Source organism: Cotesia typhae, unplaced genomic scaffold (assembly GCF_013202065.1).
Source record: "Cotesia typhae breed Kobodo isofemale line unplaced genomic scaffold, CoteBio_Ctyphae contig_42, whole genome shotgun sequence".
NCBI classification, from domain to species: domain Eukaryota; kingdom Metazoa; phylum Arthropoda; class Insecta; order Hymenoptera; family Braconidae; genus Cotesia; species Cotesia typhae.
Window position 1 is genome coordinate 546,116 of NW_027423751.1, and position 18,246 is coordinate 564,361.

General features: G+C 31.0%; 3 protein-coding genes across 14 annotated transcripts in view; 2 read left to right on the top strand and 1 right to left on the bottom strand.

Moving 5' to 3' along the window:
* The window catches only part of Nca (neurocalcin homolog), a 118,700-nt gene that overhangs the window by 24,428 nt on the left and 76,026 nt on the right, over positions 1-18,246 (top strand). The window lies entirely within an intron of this gene.
* The window catches only part of LOC141528102 (neuronal calcium sensor 2), a 70,671-nt gene that overhangs the window by 24,428 nt on the left and 27,997 nt on the right, over positions 1-18,246 (top strand). For 7 of the 9 annotated variants that reach the window (XM_074243972.1, XM_074243969.1, XM_074243966.1 and 4 more), the window contains one exon: positions 5,800-5,943. In XM_074243972.1, coding sequence (XP_074100073.1) covers positions 5,800-5,943 — 144 coding nt within the window. Of the gene's footprint in view, positions 1-5,799; positions 5,944-12,899; positions 13,026-13,163; positions 13,321-17,274; positions 17,516-18,246 lie in introns of those variants that run through there. The other 2 variants (XM_074243975.1, XM_074243973.1) reach the window with 2 other exon arrangements.
* On the bottom strand, positions 858-9,488 carry LOC141528098 (uncharacterized). Of its 3 annotated transcripts, none has more exons than XR_012479311.1 (2): positions 7,278-9,488; positions 858-1,401 (listed from the first exon to the last, which is right to left on the bottom strand). XR_012479311.1 is itself a non-coding variant. In XM_074243959.1 (2 exons), exon 1 carries the CDS (start codon positions 2,670-2,672, stop codon positions 1,758-1,760), a length of 915 nt encoding a protein of 304 aa, XP_074100060.1. In that variant the 5' UTR covers positions 2,673-5,793; the 3' UTR covers positions 869-1,401; positions 1,756-1,757. The 3 variants fall into 3 exon arrangements, 1 of the variants encoding a protein (XP_074100060.1); XR_012479310.1 differs by lacking the exon at positions 7,278-9,488 and adding an exon at positions 1,517-5,793 and having other exon boundaries at positions 867-1,401; XM_074243959.1 differs by lacking the exon at positions 7,278-9,488 and adding an exon at positions 1,756-5,793 and having other exon boundaries at positions 869-1,401.

The window sequence follows — 18,246 nt, forward strand, 5'->3', positions numbered from 1 at the left end:
TATGATTATATATGGAGTTATAACAGCTAGATATGATCATATCTAATTATGTATAGACTCATATATAATCGGATCTGATGATATATAGACTTATATATGATTATATATGGGGTTACAACAGCCAGGTATGATTATATCTAATTATATATAAACTCATATATAATTAGATCTGATCATATATAGACTTATGTATGACTATATATGGGGTTATAACAGCCAGGTATGATCAGATCTAACTATATATAGACTTATATATAAATGGATCTGATCATATATAGACTTATGTATGACTATATATGGGCTTATAACAGCCAGGTATGATCAAATCTAATTATGTATGCATGATTATATATAACTTCATATATGATTATATATAATCATATATGATCATATTTATATGAACATATATAATTAGACAAAAACTTTTTTCATCAGGTTATTATTTAAATAATCAGTTAAAAAAAGTAAATATTTATAAAGAAATAATATTGATTAAAAAATAATCGTTATAAATAAACCTTTTATAATTGCTATTATAAAAATATGTTTTCTTTTCAAAGAAATGAATCAAATATTTTACTCGGTTTAACTTATTAATTAATCTGAACTTTAGGACTAATTAAATGAAAATAAATTTAAATCCAAATAAATTTAATACCAAAAGTAAATGTTTCGATTGATTCAAAAAAGAAAATAAAAGTAAAATAATAAAGATAGTGAGTTTGCAATTTTTACAATAATTTTAACAACATCATCATAGGACATCAAATGAATTCTATTACTTTTAGAACATGTTCTATAGATAGATTGACTCATCACGATATCTCGGGAACCATCGGACCTAGAAACTTGAAATTTGGTAGGAATATTACTTTTGCCATGTAGAGGTCAGCTAAGAACGGATTTTAAGAAACTCCACCCCTAAAGGGGTTCGCGGGGGCGTTAACAATGAAAAATTTTCATTTTAAAACTATAGCTACTATCGACTCTAAATTTAGTAGGATTCTTCTGCAAGAGATGTAAAAAAATTTCGAATTTTCAGGCTATAGCTATTACAAATTTCAAATTTTGTAGGGATTTTTTATAAGTGATGTGAAAATAATTTATGAACAAATTTTACGATAGCTCACGCCACAGGGAGTTGCGGGGGTGGGTGTTAAGGGGCACACCTAGTGTAACGGCCTAAAAAAAACGTGATTTTTGGGAATTTTTATTAAAAAAAATACTTTATCAATTATTTTAAAATTTTAAGAATATATTTATACATGTTTTAAGAATACATAATGAAATTTTTGAAGAAAAAAATTAAATATTTTTTAAGTTATCGTCGATCTCTAACGGCGCGAAAAAAAAAAGGTCCTTCACTGCTGCAGTGATTCCGGCCTTCTCCGTGGATGAAATCTAAAAAAATATCTCGTTAAATTAGATAATATTGTCTGTACAATGACCTACGATAAAAAAAAAAATCAAAAATTGACAATATGGCGGCGTTTTAAAAAAAATAGTCGAATTTTACCTAAAATTTTGGTCGTTTGTGGCCTGCGAAAATTCGATTTTTGATCAGATCAAAAAATCGATAGGTCATTGTACGGAGAACTATATATAGAACATGTAAAAAAAATTCGATAGTGATCGGATCATTTGTTTTTGAGTAATCACTGCAGCAAATTCGGAAAATGCTGTTTCGAGAGAAAAACGCGTTTAAAGATAAAATGATCGTTTCCACTGTTATAAGTGGTTTAAAATCATATTTACAGCTAATCTGCTATTCCAGGGCCATATAATACACCTTCCTCTTCTTCGAAAAGGGCTTGTTCAGCTGAAGAAGCTTTTCTTCGAGATGATCGACCTTCTTTTGAAGAAGCCCTTTGGCGATAATCAGCGATTCGTATTCTCGTGTCGTTCTTAAGAGCCGCAAAATCTCTTGCTGCAGGTCCAACTATCACTCCCATTACATTGAATATCTTCAAAATTGACGAATAACCGTCATTAAATATTGCAGTTGCAAAATTATTTGACAATTCAATAGTTTTGAAGCCATTATGAAGATGCTTGGGTGAAAAGTGCCAAAGTAAACCGTTGTAGCTTTCATTGTTGTTTTGAGTATTGTTACCTTTACATCTATCAAGCAATTCATATCGAGATAAGTCTTCATAAATAGGTTTTATAGCTTCTTGTACTTCTGGATCCAGTGGGAGGTAATCGTGTTTAAATGTACTAGTGATTCCTTCAGCTTCCGCGCGGCGATAAGCGCACCAACTTTCAGCGCCTTCTGGACAATTTTTATGATTTGGGTTTTTGTCAGTTGAACAGAAATGATAAAATGTTGCCCAGATTGCTTTATACATTTCATCTACATTATCTTGATTCCTCATAATTGCTAAACCATAATATTTTTGGAGTTTATTTATAAAATTTACAGTTAACTTTTGTGATGTTTTACTTTTTCCTCCTAATTTCTTATTAATGTTCTTTACACTTCGGCAACGTGTTCCCATTCTTTTTTTCACATGTAGATAGCATTCCAATTTAGCAACAGGAATATCATAAGGATTCAAATCTATAAGTCCTTTGTGGGTAGCGCTATCACCATCACCAATATAGCGGGTATATTTTACACCATATTTACTAATGGAACGACCAAACATGTCTTTTACACTATCCACTTCCATTTTTGAGGCAGATCCTTTATGATTGGCATCACATTCTTCATCGTGTAATGATAGCCATTCCTCATAATCTTCAGGTTCGCTATCTTTTTTTTTCTTCCAAAAAACACAACTCTGACAATATGTAGATTTTACGCATGAATCAAGAATTTTCTTGCTGTATTTTCCTGCCAGCGTAACTACTCCAAAACGGGAAGTATGGCCACGTTTTTCCAGGTACCATCGCCGCTAACAGTCAAATTTGTCTCCGAATTTTCTTTCTTTAATGTAAGCTCTTTTTCTTCATTTATAGCTTGCTGCATACTGAGCTTACAAACAGTTTCGGCTGCAATCTGTAAATTCGTAAAACATCCCGCAAAAGTTTGGTCGTAAAATTTGCATGCTAAATCCATTAATCCACAGAAAAAATTTATCCCATTTATTCCGATGCCCAATAGACGCATCACAGCAACAATACGTTTATTTATTTCAAATGTGTTATTAATGAAAATTTTAAATTTCTAAGCTATAAGTGCTACATACTCCCAATTTGGTAGCTATCTTTTATATGTGATGTAGAAATAATTCATAAACGAATTTTACGATATCTCACCCCGAAAACGATTGCGGGGGCGTTAACAATGGAAAATTCTCGATTTTAAACTATAGCTCTATAGGCTCCAAATTGGGTAGGAATTTTCTTTGAGAGATGGAGAAATAATATACAAACGAATTTTACGATAGCTCACCTTACAGCGAGGTTTGCGGGGGTGGGTGTTAACTATTAAAATCTTTTATTTCCAAACTATAGCTCCTATTGTGGCCAAATATGGTGAAAGTTTTCTCTTTTCTGTATGTGATACAGAAATGATCTAAGAGCGGATTTTACAACGAACCACCCCTAATAAGGATCGCGGGCGTGGGTTAACAATAGAAAATCATAATTACTAAAATATAGCTTCTAAAAGCTGTAAATTTGGTAGGAATCTTTTATTATTCACGAGGAGATCATCTCAAAACAGATTTCAAAAAATTCTACTTCCGATAGGCATTGCGAGGGTAAGTGTGCTAAAATCTCAAATTTTAATTTCCAAACTGTAACTTTTACAGTCTCAAAATTTAATTGGAATCTTCGTGGATAATGTCAAGTTCAGCTGAGAATGGATTTTCTCAAATTCTAGCCCCAAAAGGAATTGCGGGGTCGTTAACAATGAAAATCTCTCATTTTAAAATAATAGTTTCTATGGATTCGAAGTTTTGTTGGAAGCTTTTATTTATAATGTAGAAATCATCTCGAATAGGATCTTACGAAATTCTTCCCCAACATAGAAGTGCGGGAGTGATAATTGTCAGAAAATTCATATTCTTCAAATACAGTTCCTACAGCTATAAAATTTGATAGAATCTTAAGAGAAACAGGAAATTACAGGGATGGCCTTCGAGGTCAACTGATTTAAATATTTTTTTCTTCATGTCAATTATTATTCATTTTTGGAAGATAGCCACGGGGATGTTATAGAGACTGCACATTGAAAGTTACAATAAATATTAGCTAAAATAATCACATGAATAAAAAGTACAGGCTATTCGGATGGAATTTAGAATCTGTGCAAGTCAAAACAATACTCCAATTAAATTTCAAGTCTAGATCTAAAAATATAATTTTATTTAATTCTAAATACAATTCTTAGTGCCCAGCGGAGCGGACGGGTAACAGCTAGTAATAATATAAGCTTCTACTTACTAGTTTCGAATCTTGACCTAGAAAAGATGTGTCCTATGGTTTTTTTTTCCGCTGCCTGGGTTTTTTCCTTTTGTTGGACTGGAGTTTGATAATTGGGTTGATTCTTAGAGTTTATAAACAACGAAACACTTCTATTCAATTTCTTACATATATATTAAATTATAATATTATAGAACATAACGGTTTATGAGTTCGAAACCGGAGTAACGACTTTGGCAAACAATAGTTCGTCGTTAATAATGCACAAATAATAATGAAATTTTGATGGGAACAGGTCACCGGAAATGCGGGACTCTCGATTAACATGGCTCGAAGAATCGCATTCATAGAAATTGGTAATGCTGATAAGGAACTCGGAATTGATAATAAGGGGATTGTAACTTAAGCGAATAATTAGTCCACCTACACGTAATGTGGTGTAGGACTCACAGAGGTTCTGAAACAGAGCTGTTACCTTTTAAATGAGATTTAAACAAATTTTTAACCAAAACTTATTTAACAAAACTTTTATTTTAGATAAAGCTGATAAAGCTGCGTACGACATATTTTGTTTTAGCTTCATAAATGTCATGACAATAACTTCCTGATTATCAAATTTGGAGTTCACGTGGACAGATCATGTTTTTTTTTATAAACTAACTGTTTTATTGGTTTCGATCAATTTTCTCATCTTCGCCAAATTTATTTTTAATAGTGACCATACTCTCATTCTTTTTCGGATAATTAAAAAAACGAAACGTGTCGTTTTTGCATGTTCGACTTTTACAACCATAAATGGAGCAATGAATGTTGCTTTTATTTGATTTTGGTGCTACACTTGCATTAGAGACACATGTAAGTATTGACACTCTAGTCTACTTTGAAAGGTTATACTTTTTGCCGCTAGTTAAAGTATCCGAATCCTCAGGATTCCAATAGGAAAAGTTCCTATAATATTCTTTTTTCGCCCTCCGGGCGGAAAGTGGCAACTTTCGTATCACTGCGCTTATTAAAGTTGCTGCTTTCTGCCTTCGTCAGACAAAAAAATAGTATACAGCCCTTGGAAAGTGAAAAAGAAAAACCTTAAATTACATGTTTGTCAACCTCGACTTCGCCTCGGCCAACGATTACATGTGGTCTGAGGCTTTTCATTTTTTTCTCCCCGAGAGATGTAATATACTATTTCTCCCCTCCGGGCGTAAAACGTCAACTTTAGCCCCGCTGCCCTGAACGAAGTTGTCGCTTTCTGCCTCCGTCGAGGAGAAAAATAGTATATACTCGGCTTCGCCTCAGCCAACAATTATCTGTGATCTAAGACATTTCTTACTTTACTATCCTAGATGTGTAATGTACTAATTTGTGTAATCAAATTATATTATTTAGATCATTTGAGAAGTATTGCTAATAACATTTTTGTTTCTTTTGCAGCAAGACTGTCCTAATGGTAGGTTAACTCCTGCTAAATTTGTCGATATGTACAAAATGTTTTTTCCTTCTGGTAACGCTGAAGAATTTTGCGATCATGTATTTCGGACATTTGACATGGACAAAAATGGTTATATCGATTTCAAGGTTAGTGTAAAATTACTTAATTCTTACGAAATATTGTTGACAACGAGATCTATAACACATTTGCAATTAAATTGAAATTCAATTTCAATTTTTTTGGCAGACATAGAATTTTTCTAATGTACTTAAAAAAATTCGGTACGGTTATTTTTCAGATACTTTTAAACAAAAGTTAAGTTTTTAGTAGATATTGAGACTATGGGGTCTTAAAAAGCTATTACGACCATTTTTAACTGTGTGTTATTGTGATGTTCGAGAATATTCATAAGAAACTTTTTAACTTATAGAGAATTATCACTGTGAAATAGTCACCTAAATTTCATCTAATTTTTAAAACGTAGAAGTAAATTTTTGACTTCCCATAAGGAAAAAAATTGTGGAACTATCAAACTAAGTCTAAGTATTTAGTACACTTCCAGATACTAGAAAAATTCTTCTACTATTAAACTGTACAAATTACATCATTTTCCAGGTATAGCAAATAATACAGTTTTTTTTTCCGCGCTTTTTATTAGCTTCAGCTGTATGTTTGTAAGTTTGTAACCGACTCCTTCGCATAAATTTTATCTACAGTCAATAAGACAGGAATTGATGTTAATTTTGATTTCCAATCATTATTTTTAACCGATTCATTTAATATTAACAAACTTTCGAATACCAAAGAGAATTTTAATTCAACAAAACAAATAATCATTTTAAAAAACTACCAAAACACATTTTTATAAATAAACTAAACCAAAAAGTAAAAAATAAATAATAGTTTAAAAAAACTAAAAAAGGTGCTTTTTATAGAAAACTAAACTAAAAAATAGAAAATAAATTTGAATTAAGAGTAGTGTAAAAATTTCAATAAATATAAATTAATAATAGTGTAAATATTATGAGGCCGTTATGAGACGTGCACTTACGGATTTTCCAAAATTTTGAAACACTTCGAAAAAAGTGTTTTTTACTTAATAACTCTCTAATTTTTCCTTAAATTAATTATTCTTAACTTATTCATGTTTTGTATCTAGAAACTGCGTTATATGCTTTAAGCTGAATGAAAATTGGCTGCTTTATTTGAAAGATAATTGATCTTCCCACATTTCAGAATATGCATTTCTTTATAAAAATTTGTTTTTGAGAACTCGACTTTGGAAAAACGGGGTAAAACCAATAACTTCCCGATTTTTGAAAATTTTCAATTTTCTTAGCGGGAAGTTGAAAATTAATTCGATAAAAAAATATAATTTATAAAAGTAGGTGACTTTGAGTGAAATGAACCATTATAGGAATAAATGTCGATAAAGTACTTTGGTATTACAATATTTTAAATATAAACATATGTCATATACTTATAATATGTCAGCGTATGGGCAGAATGACACCATGTCGGTTAATGGGCATTATTGGATTCCCTCTTCTTACTCTTCAATAGTTGAACACTCTACCACAGTGCAGTGTATTTCTATTGTTACAGTTAAGAACAGAATAACAATACTAGTTTTGTTCGTTCTTCAATTGAAACATAATGAACAAACAAGAAAAAACAAAATCGTGATGCTATGAGTTCCACGTAGTCAGCATTACATCGTTTACATAAAAATAATACTTGCGCAATTTTATTCTCTCTTATTCACATCCAGCCCATCGCTTGAAATAACTATTATACATTCAATATGGAGAATGAAATCAGTTTCAACAGACAGTAAAATTTTCGAATTGTTATTTATTGATCATTTTGTACATTGTCATGTTCATTTGTTATGTTATAACAATATTGGTAGCTATGCATATTTATAGCTTCAGAAAAAATATTTTCAATAGTGTTAAGAATTAAAGTCATTTCGTATAAAAATGTTATAGAGTTATAAAGTATACTATCAAGTATAAACGTGTGTATACTTTCTGTGAATGCGGCAAAATATCTCATAAATGAGTCATAACATAGTCATGTTTAGTTATTAAAAATTTCAGATACAGATAATTGTATAGTTTGAATATATCTAAGACTATATCTGATAGTATACTTTTAAATATATAGAATTTTATGTATTAACGTATAGTTGATCGAATATATTAATAATAGAAATAGAAAGTATAATGATGGATTTACATAGAAAAACTATCAAAGAGTATATTCCAAATATATAAAGTACAGAAAAATTAGGGTTGACCCTAGCCCTAGTAGAAATAAAATCAAGTATTTGGCCAGTAACTGGCTAGTTTAACTAGACTTAAGCTAGGAACTGGCTAGTATAATATCCAGTAACTGTCTAGTTACTGGCCAGTTTTACCAGACATCAAATAAAACATGGCGACACTTGTTGGTCTTGAGGTTACTTAAAATTAAATATGGATAAATTTATTATAATTTATTTAATATTCTAATATTTTTTGTTATTATAATTTCAAAATTATAATTTATAATTATAATACTAATAACAGTAATTAATAAACGGAATAATTATTAAATTTATTTATTAATTTATTATATTATATTTTTAAATATAAAACGAGAAACATGAATAACATAAAATAATAAAAATTACGATTATTTTTTTCGACTGCCCTCTCAGTCTTTTGCATTACTTAAAATTACTCCCACAGCTTGTAATATATCGAACGGATTACCACAATTGTTGGCTTTAAAAACTTCGTTTAAACACTCCATAACTTTAAAATCTTTTATAATAGTTTTCTCACTACTTTTTCGGGAATCAGTATATTGTAAAGCTATATTCTTAACTAACATTCTTTTAAATATATTAATTAATTGTTTACTTATTGTAGTTATGGTCGGAGCATACCCGAAGTAGTCGAATTTTTTTAATTTTATCCATTTTTTCAAATTTATTACCGACTATTTTTATATTGAAATACACAATTTTTTTTTAATTATTTACACTGTTTCTTAATATTTAATAGAGATATTTTAACTTACAGGTTAGAATGCAAAAATAAACATACACACACTAGTATAAGTAGAACATCAGTGTGACCAATTTTTCCCATTCAGTTGTATGTGGCGCAATTTCTAGTTTTTACCTAGTTTCGCTGGCCACTTACTGGATTTGATCGCTGGCCAATTACTAGACATGATCGCTAGCTAGGTACTAGATTTAATCGAGTGAAAACTTGAACATTTCTACTAGGGAGAGGCTATCCCTGCAACTTCTCGTTAATTCCACACTAATGCGTTCAAAATTACACTTCTCATGTAGGAACTGCCAGAGTTGAATGACGAGGCCTTATCTGGCCCAGTACTGGGTAACCAAGCTTGGCGCACCGATATTGGCCCACGTCGACATGCCTGGGCCAAGGCTGGGTAATTAGCCTTGGCCAACCCAATGATCATCCGAGACTGGGCAACCACGTCTCGGCCGGCTCAATGATTATCCTAGCCTGGGCCAATATTGGCTCGCCATAGAATGGCCGAGGCAAATGAACCCAGCCTTAGTCATTCAATTGAAAATCCAAAGTTAATTAATTATTAAGTAATAGAATTTTAAACAAAAAATATTTATTGTTTAATGAATATTTGATAGCAAATGCTAAAATTGAAAATTTATTATTTAACCAAAACAATCGCATATCGTCAAAATTGATGTAGTCTTAAAAAATTGAAATATAATAATTTACAGTTGTATTTTTAATGTTGATAATTTCAAAAAGTAATATTTATAATATATGGGGCATTCCATAGTGACTGGTGGGACATCGAAAAATCCTTCTCTCTTACCGCGGTATACTTAAAGTCAAATCTCCGTTCGACCACTAAGCTTTTAAAAAATATTTCCCCCTCAATACAAAATTTATCCTACAAACATTAAATATTATGAAGAATTCGACTGATTATCTGCTTAGGAACAATTAAGAAAATTCTTCTTATTGCGACTGGTGGGACAGGCGTTTATGACTGGTGGAACAAATACAAAATGCGTATATGAAGTTGTTTATTAAGAAGCATTTATATTATTCCAACCTTAGAAACATTATTGTTTATATATTAAACTATTAATTATTTAGGATAAATAAAATAAATGATAAAAGAACACAAATAATGGATTTAGCATGCTGACAACACGATCTTGATAAACTCAAGTGTTAATTGATAGAGAGCATAAAATAAATTTGTTCTTAAAACTCGTCCGTTTTTTATCCTGTTTTCATCGGGTTATGAATCTTAAGAGAATAGGAAATATATATGTATTCCGAAAAATATCCGAGAAATGAAGTGAGAATAGGAGAAGATTCATAAATTAGGATGACACGCAAAATCGTGAAGCGTTTCACATTTTTAAAATTAAATAGTTTTATGAAGCGGAAAAGAATAGGAGTTACGGCAATTATTATGAGAAGCGTTTCACATTCACGTAACAGGATAATTAGGAAGACATTCGCGAGAAAATTCAGCAATAAAAATCGCCAAATTAGTGATTATTTAGGTTAAAAAAAAAATTAATCATTTAACTGAAGATCGCTAAGAGAAACAAAGCTGTAAATTTTAGTACTTTGACTAAATTCTATGATGCATTGACTATAAGCCAGAGTCCCACCAGTCACATGTGACTGATGGAACATATTTTAAATAATCCGGAAAATTATATTTTGGATTTTTTGGCAGTTATAAGAAGTTTAAATCATTTTTAAGATGTTTATTGTTACTTCTACAAAGAAAAAAAATTGAACAAATCAAATTTGAGGTTGGGAAAACAATTTTTCTATCTTTTTGCGTGACTGGTGGGACATGTGATAAGCTTATGTTCAATAACGAAATATACAAAAAATAACGTATCTTTTCGTTTGAATCAAACCTAATTCTTTTATTTATTTAATTCTTTTTATTAAATAAAATGAATCACTAGCTAGAATTGATAAGATGATTAAAAAAACGTGTTACCGACTTAAACAACATTTGGCCCGGATACTAGTTAGTACGACTGCAAAGTTACTAGGAGAAAAAAATCGGTTTTCTTATTGATTAAAAAAATTTTCTTTACAATTTAGTAAAATGGGCGCGCAGTAACCTATCGGATCCGGCCCTTGCTTTCCAAAATGCATTGGACCGGGTTCGAGTCCGGCGTACACCAATGAATATTTTCAATATTTAAGTGTATTACTCTGCTGAGCCCAAAAAAGTTAAAAACGAGTGCCAATCTCAAAAGTTCCCCCCTAGTAAGTCGCTCATGACCTTAGTAGTTTATGTGACTTTAAATAAACAAAAACAAAAAAATTTAGTAAAATATAGACTTTTAATAGTAAATTAAGACTAAATTAGAATTAACTAAAGAAATTTCAAACTTTTAGTCATTTTCCCATTCTGCATGAAATGTCCTTATACATAGATTCGAATTTAACGATAAACGAAATTTGTTTATTTATTTATTTTGTTTTGTACACATGAAAATTAATTTAGCAGATATTTAATAATTTTTAGAACTCTTGTTACCAAATTAATTATGGCAAAAAAAAAAATTGACGTAGAAATTAAAAAAAAATGAAAATGCAATTTTTGAAAAATTATTTATTAGAATTAATTTTACTGTTAAATAAAATTAAAAATTGGTCAAGTGACAGCTAACTTTAATGTCATTTTGTACCCGTGAATGTGGTAATATGTTAAACATCAATTTATATAATTAAGAGACTTAGAAAAATTTAGTAACGGATATGTCCTTACCGTAAATTGGGTTTGATATTTTCTAACGACAGTTATTTATGATTTATGTAATTGAGAAAGAGAAAAAAATTTTGTGACGAGCATATTATTATTTTTAAAGGAATTTTTTAATTTTTATTTGGTATCATCAGAAAAGTCTTGATAAGAATTAGTGCTTTTTGGTTTTATTTTTTTTTTATAAGTCAATTTTTTATTTCAAATTTTTGGAGAAGTTTTCATTAGTTTTTTGTTTCTATAAATTTGTTCGGTCGCATTTTTCCATTAAATTATTTGTAATTGCTCCTGTGACAGCACTATTATTTTAAAAATTTATTTAAAAAGTACCCAAACTATGTACAGTGTGATTATAATTATAATAAAATAATTAAACCAAAGTTTCCTTATTCATAATTCGGACATCTCGGCAGTCGCATTATGACTGCAGGCTGCTAGTAAGATATTAAAAATATACAGAACAATGTACAAAGTCTAAAATAATATAAAAATTTAACTCTCGTATTTTTAACTAATAAATATTTGTAAAAGAATTGTTAATTTTCATCAAAACACAATATTAAATAACATGACTTGTATAAATGATAACCCGTCACACTCGTCACCTTGCAGATTTAGTTTATGAGAATGATGAGATGTATATCAACTCATCGATCGTACGGGTAGAGGTTAGTTATCGATCTGACAAGCGCGCGGCTCGGGTTCAAATCTTGGTTAGATCGGAATGCGATTTTCCCTTTATTTCTATAATTAGCGAAAGTTAGATCTGAATTAAGAGTCAAACGGTCTGAACTTGCGTTAGCTCTACATTGAAAATAAAATACAAGAATAACACTTGAAAAATTCTTTTTTATCATTTTTTATCAAGTTGCATGGGCTAGACTTGAAACTTAACTATGGCCCAACCCTGGTAATCAGACATGGGCCATTCCTAGTAGCCAAGCATGGGCCAATCCTGGTAACCAGGCTTGGACCAGCGTTATCATTCCAGACTTAAACCAAGACTGGGTCGACTCTGGTTTACAAGCCTGGCCCAGAGTTGTACATAGTTGGGCTAGGCCTGGGCCTGTCATACTTGCCTACATAGGTTATTACGTTTTTGAGGTCTTCGAGCTCCAAAATACAATTTTTGTGTCATTTTCAGCTCTTCAAGCTTGAAAATCTGATGGGAGTTGTAACGGAGTGATCGTTACCCATTAAAAGCCCTTTTACCCGCACTCGTCTAATTATCGACGGATCACAGAGCGCTGTGATTTTAAGCCCTTGTAGGCATAATTTTAGACTCGTAAGTGAGTCCCCAAGGTGGAGGTGTCGGTGTAGTGAGAGTGGGGAGAGCAGAGGAAGAAAGAAACGCACCAAGCAATTTTGGTAAAACTTATTGTGATCGAACGATCGAACGAAACGCATCGCGAAAAGTTCGAATCAGGTAATTATTTTTTATTCGCTCGCTCTAGTAGACCGAGGCAATAAAACTTGATCAATTTAATGCGTGTTAGGCCTATAAGTCAGCTCGCTTAAGTTTGTCTAATTCGCAATATATTCTAATGCCAATTTGCTGTTCTAGGAAAAATTATTATCTGAGGAGAATGTGACGCGGATGGTGATCAAGGACTTTGCCGCCAAAATAACACCTCACCGAGGAGAAATTTGATAAAGAGACGAAAAATTCAGGAGTCGCAGGCGTCGAGGGATTTCGATCAAAAATTCGAAGGAAACTCCAGGTACAATTAACACGTCTAAATAATTTCTCTGTGAAGTGGCATCAGCCAAGCCTTATGTCGGCTGAAGGTCATCGCCATTTCGCGTTCGGTCACAATCATTAAATTTAACAAAATTTAAGAAAGGTTTCAACCAAAGTTTAACCAAAATTTAAGTAATTAATTTAACCAAGTTTAAGAATTAATTTAACCGAATACTTGAGAACTCAATTTAACAAAATGCTTAAGAACAAATTTCGTAAAATAATTAGAGAAAAGTCCGAATAAAAGTCAGATTAAAATTACGAATAAATTTAAGAACAAGTCAGAAATAAAATGCTAAATATTTAATTAAAAATACCAGGAATTATTTCGGGTTATTAATTAAACACGTAGGCAGAGTCTGGATTAATCTTACTAGGAATTGTTTCAGTTTGTTAATTCATAATTTTGGTGTCACGTGAAAATTTGATCTCTGAAAATTGAGTTTAAGTAAAATCAGTTAATTTTGGGTTAATTAAAATCTTTAAAATATTTTATTAAAATCATCAAAATTAAAAATTGGTTAAAATCAACATAAATAGATTGGAACAAATTTTGATTGTGTAAGATAAAACAAAAGTAAAATTAGAATCATAAAATAATTGTTAAAATCATTTAGTTAAAAGTAGAAAATAAATCACTTATAAATTTCACTTGAAGAAAATTCGACAAAAGTTTGGGAGAGGGTCAGCCATCTGGTCTCGAGCCAAAACGCTGAGTAAAGGACATACAAGGTCGAGACTAAAATCTCAAGGCGTCGTGAAATAAAATATAATCCCCAAAATTGAAATAAAATAAATTCGAAGTTTTCGTACAACACAAGGAAAGTAAGAGAAGGCAATTTAGTCGAAATAAAATAAACTCAGTTATTCAGAGACGAATAGAATAATTTGGTAAAATTAAATAAAATAAAATCGATTGACAAATTATTAATTCGGAGATTAAAATTAAATAAATTAATTAGTAAACTCTGACAAAATAATTTGGACAAAATTGAAACAATTAAAGTAAATAAAATGAATTACAAAATTTGGCAAAATTAAATTCGGGTAGAGTAATTAATATAATGAAACTAAATTAACTTTAATTAAAATAATTAGGTAAAATCATATTATAAAATGTGATGAAATTAAAATCGACAAAGAAAAATAAAATTGTAAAATACTAGGACGTAATGAATATTTTGTCGGCAGATTATTAAGACCTCTGTCGTTAGATTTTAATCTATTAATACAAGATACGAAGACCTCTTAGTATTAAATATTTATTGTTGTATTATTAAAAACACGGCAGTAAATGAGTTAAGAATTTTAATAAGGAAATTAATCGCGTTAGGAATTTGGTTTAGGAATGAATTGAGAATTTTGGATTTAGCAAATTAGTTAATCAGATTTAATTTGAAAAATGAAAGCAAATAATTTTAGGAAAATTTAATTTGTAAAAGTATGAAAATATTAATTAGTGTATTTGAATGATAATAATTATATTGTGGGTGCGTGTGGAAAACTGTAGAAAATAATGGAAAAGATGGAAAACTGTGGAAAATATGGAAAATGGAAAACTATAGAAAAATATGGAAAATTGGAACATGGAGGAAAATAATTACAAGTAGAAACCGCGTTATGGTCGCTCCATAAGAGGGTATCGTCGGGATTAGCCACTATGATAGGAAACCGTCTTATAAACGGGAATAGGACTTAGGATTAAGTGTTAATTAACTGTAAGGGGGTTATCATTGTAATGGGGTTGGTAAAATAAAATTTCTTGTAAAATGAATTTCTTAGATGATTTTTGTCTCTTCCCTAGCAATCGCTCACGACCCTGTAGAATTTACTCCATGCTCTGGTCCAGTTTCTGGATACTGTGTCTAAAAATCCAGTGGCGCCCTAAATAAATTAAGGGGTGACCAAGGAGAACGAGTAGACTCGTTAACAGCAGTTCTTTCCGTTTCAGAGTTTAATAAAACACTATTTTTTTAATATTCAAACCGCAATAACTTTTGAATGAATGAACCGATTTTCACGCGTATGACAATATTCGACGCAGTTTTTAAGTGTCATAGAGAATCTTTAAGTTTTTAAATTGATCGAATTAATAATTTCGAAGTTATTCCAAAAAAACACCTTTCTCCGTTTTCTTTCGACAACTTTCTTACGAACGAATAGACCGATTTCGACCGGGCTAGTGGCGATCGACGTGGTTTTTTAGTGCCACGCTTCAATAACCGCGACTAAATAACCGACGACAATATAACCGACAGGAAAATAACTAAATGACAAAATAACCTTTTTAAGGAACATTTGCAAAAAGTTCAAATGTTCAGTATAAAATTTCCGTACTTTATTAGCGCAGCATTATAACAAGCTTATGTGCTGGTCAATTTTTAGTTGAACATACACATAATCCGTAAAAAAAGGACAGAGTACGATAACAAGCTTATGTATTGGTCTACTTTTGAATAAATACCCACAAAATAACTACGGATTTTTCATAAACTTTTATGAAAATTAATACGTGGTGATATCGTGTTGAAAAACAATTTTATCATTTGCATATTTCGTCATTCGGTTCTTTTGTCTTTGGTTGAACTGTTACGCAACTGGTTTCTTGATGTTACACGGAAAAAAGTAAACTATAAAATTCACTCAGATTTCGGTTAATTTTTATAGTTTCAAACAGTAAGTTAATGTAGAAAGTGTAAAAGCCACAATTTCTAATTTAATATCTAAAATAAGTGATTAGTTGCTGTCACTATAGTAAATAACGACTCTCTCATTTTAAAAAATTACAGTTTCTACCAGTCCAAGCAAGTCAATGATTATAGTTTCATTTTTAGCGTTGCGTTGAAAATTTACCATTTTACTTTGTAAATATTGATGTTGTTTATATAAGAAATTTAGTAACTGTATTTTATATTTTTTAGATATCATGCGATCATTTTTTTCATAAGAAATGATAAATATCTAAGTCAAAATTCTTAATTATTATACTTTAACATTTTGGACATTCACGTAGCAACTATTACTGTTGGAAATAGTATTTTCTTCCATAAAAAGAATCAATTGTAGCATTTAAATGATAAATATTACATAGTGATTATTAATACCACGATTTCACTATTTGAAATGGTAATTTTTAGCAGTTGATCATTACTTACTACAAATCGACTATTATTTATTAGTTTTCTTTTTTTCTTGTAAGAGCTGATTAGTTTTTGGAATTAATCGGTAAAGTCGTTTAAACGTTATTCTAAGAAAACCACATTTGAAAAAAAATTTTTTGTTCATTTTTCAAAATCTACCCGTTCGAATTGGTCCAAATTGTATCCAAAATCTTACTTTAGTCAAAAGTTTGGTTCAAAAGTTATGAGAGGTTTACATACGCCACACAAACACCCTCACACTCCAGAATCATTCTTCCTCGAGTAAGCAGCTGAGTACCAAGGAAACTCGGAAGCCTCTCAAGAAATAGGAAACCAAAGCAGAACCAAACATTAGAAGAACCGAAATACCGTGGAATATTATTTGTATACACATTCAAATACAGCGAAAGGATTTCGACTTACAAATCCAGTTGAAATCTCTAATCAATCAAGGTTACGAAGAACAGTGGAATATAATTTGGACTTCAAGCCAAATACAACGAAGGAGCCTTTGATTCACAAGGATAATCGAAAACTGCGACTAGTCAAAGAGACCGTGGAATAATAAACGAAATTGTAACAGGGAAAATCGAACTTCCTAGGGTCATTATCGACCACGTTATTGACACCAAGTAAGTAAGGGCTTTCTCTTACCCTTCGATTTTGACAAGTAGTTTCTACTTGTCACCGGGCGTGCAAATCGAAAGTCTCCACTGCTGTCCCCGGAAAATAAAGCGGGGATAACAATAAGAAAGTTCGAGAACCTAGAGTTCAGGGGTTATGAAAGAGCCGACAAGAGAAAGAACGACGCTTTTTGAGAGAGTGGCCCTTTTGGGAAAAGCAGTTGGAGTCAGTGTAGTGCTGCGTAATAATTTTTTCATCGAGATTCAGTACAATCAGGAAGAAAGCTAATGCATGAACTGGAATTTGGAAACCCTTTATCTGGAGCAAGTCATTGGAGACTAATGAGACCAACCAGCCGCTGATATCGCCAGTTTTTACCAGAACACCAGTCACCGTTGGAGAATGGGAAAAGTTAAGTATCAGGTATTTTTACAATTACTGTAGGCCAAACCTTAATTTGGTAAATCTTCCGTACCACTCGAGTGATGCAATTAGATTTTATACTAACTTTACCATCTCTCTATACCTCTACGTGTAAAAGATGCAATTTCGAAAATCAATTACGAAAAAACGGTGCGGTAAATTGATCTGAAATTTTGATGGTGAATTATAAATATATTTATCTTTCTATAAAAAAAATTCTATAAGTTTCTTGAAATATACCTCAATTAATGTATTTAATGAATTTAGTGAATTAATTTGTTTCATGAATTTGGTTAAAGAATCTAGTAATGAATAAAATTAGTGAATCGATATTTTGTATTGAATAAGCTGTGAGCATTAAATTTTGTGAATTATGATGATATGGAATTTCGGAAATTCAGTTGATTAGTAATTCGGAGAAATTTAGTAATTAGAGAATTTTGTGAATTAAGTTAGTATCCGGTGGACGATTTTTATATGGAATGGAATGAGAGCGTGTGAGTACAGTTACTTAGAAAACGTTATATAAACGCCCGAGTCGGGAGCGCAGTCGGACATAAGGTTTTAATTGTAGTTAATATAGGTTATATAGTAGTCCGTCAGGTTGACGAGGCAAGATTTACGATGTTATATGGTAGTCCGTCAGGTTGACGAGGTTTAGGAAAATAAAGAGTTAAATGGTATTTAGTTGTAAGATTTTTTAACGAGTGACCTGCATA

What these genes read in the sequence shown, in the direction of transcription:
- LOC141528098 (XM_074243959.1), bottom strand. Translation starts at nt 2,672, where the DNA reads ATGGAAGTGGATAGTGTAAAAGACATGTTTGGTCGTTCCATTAGTAAA.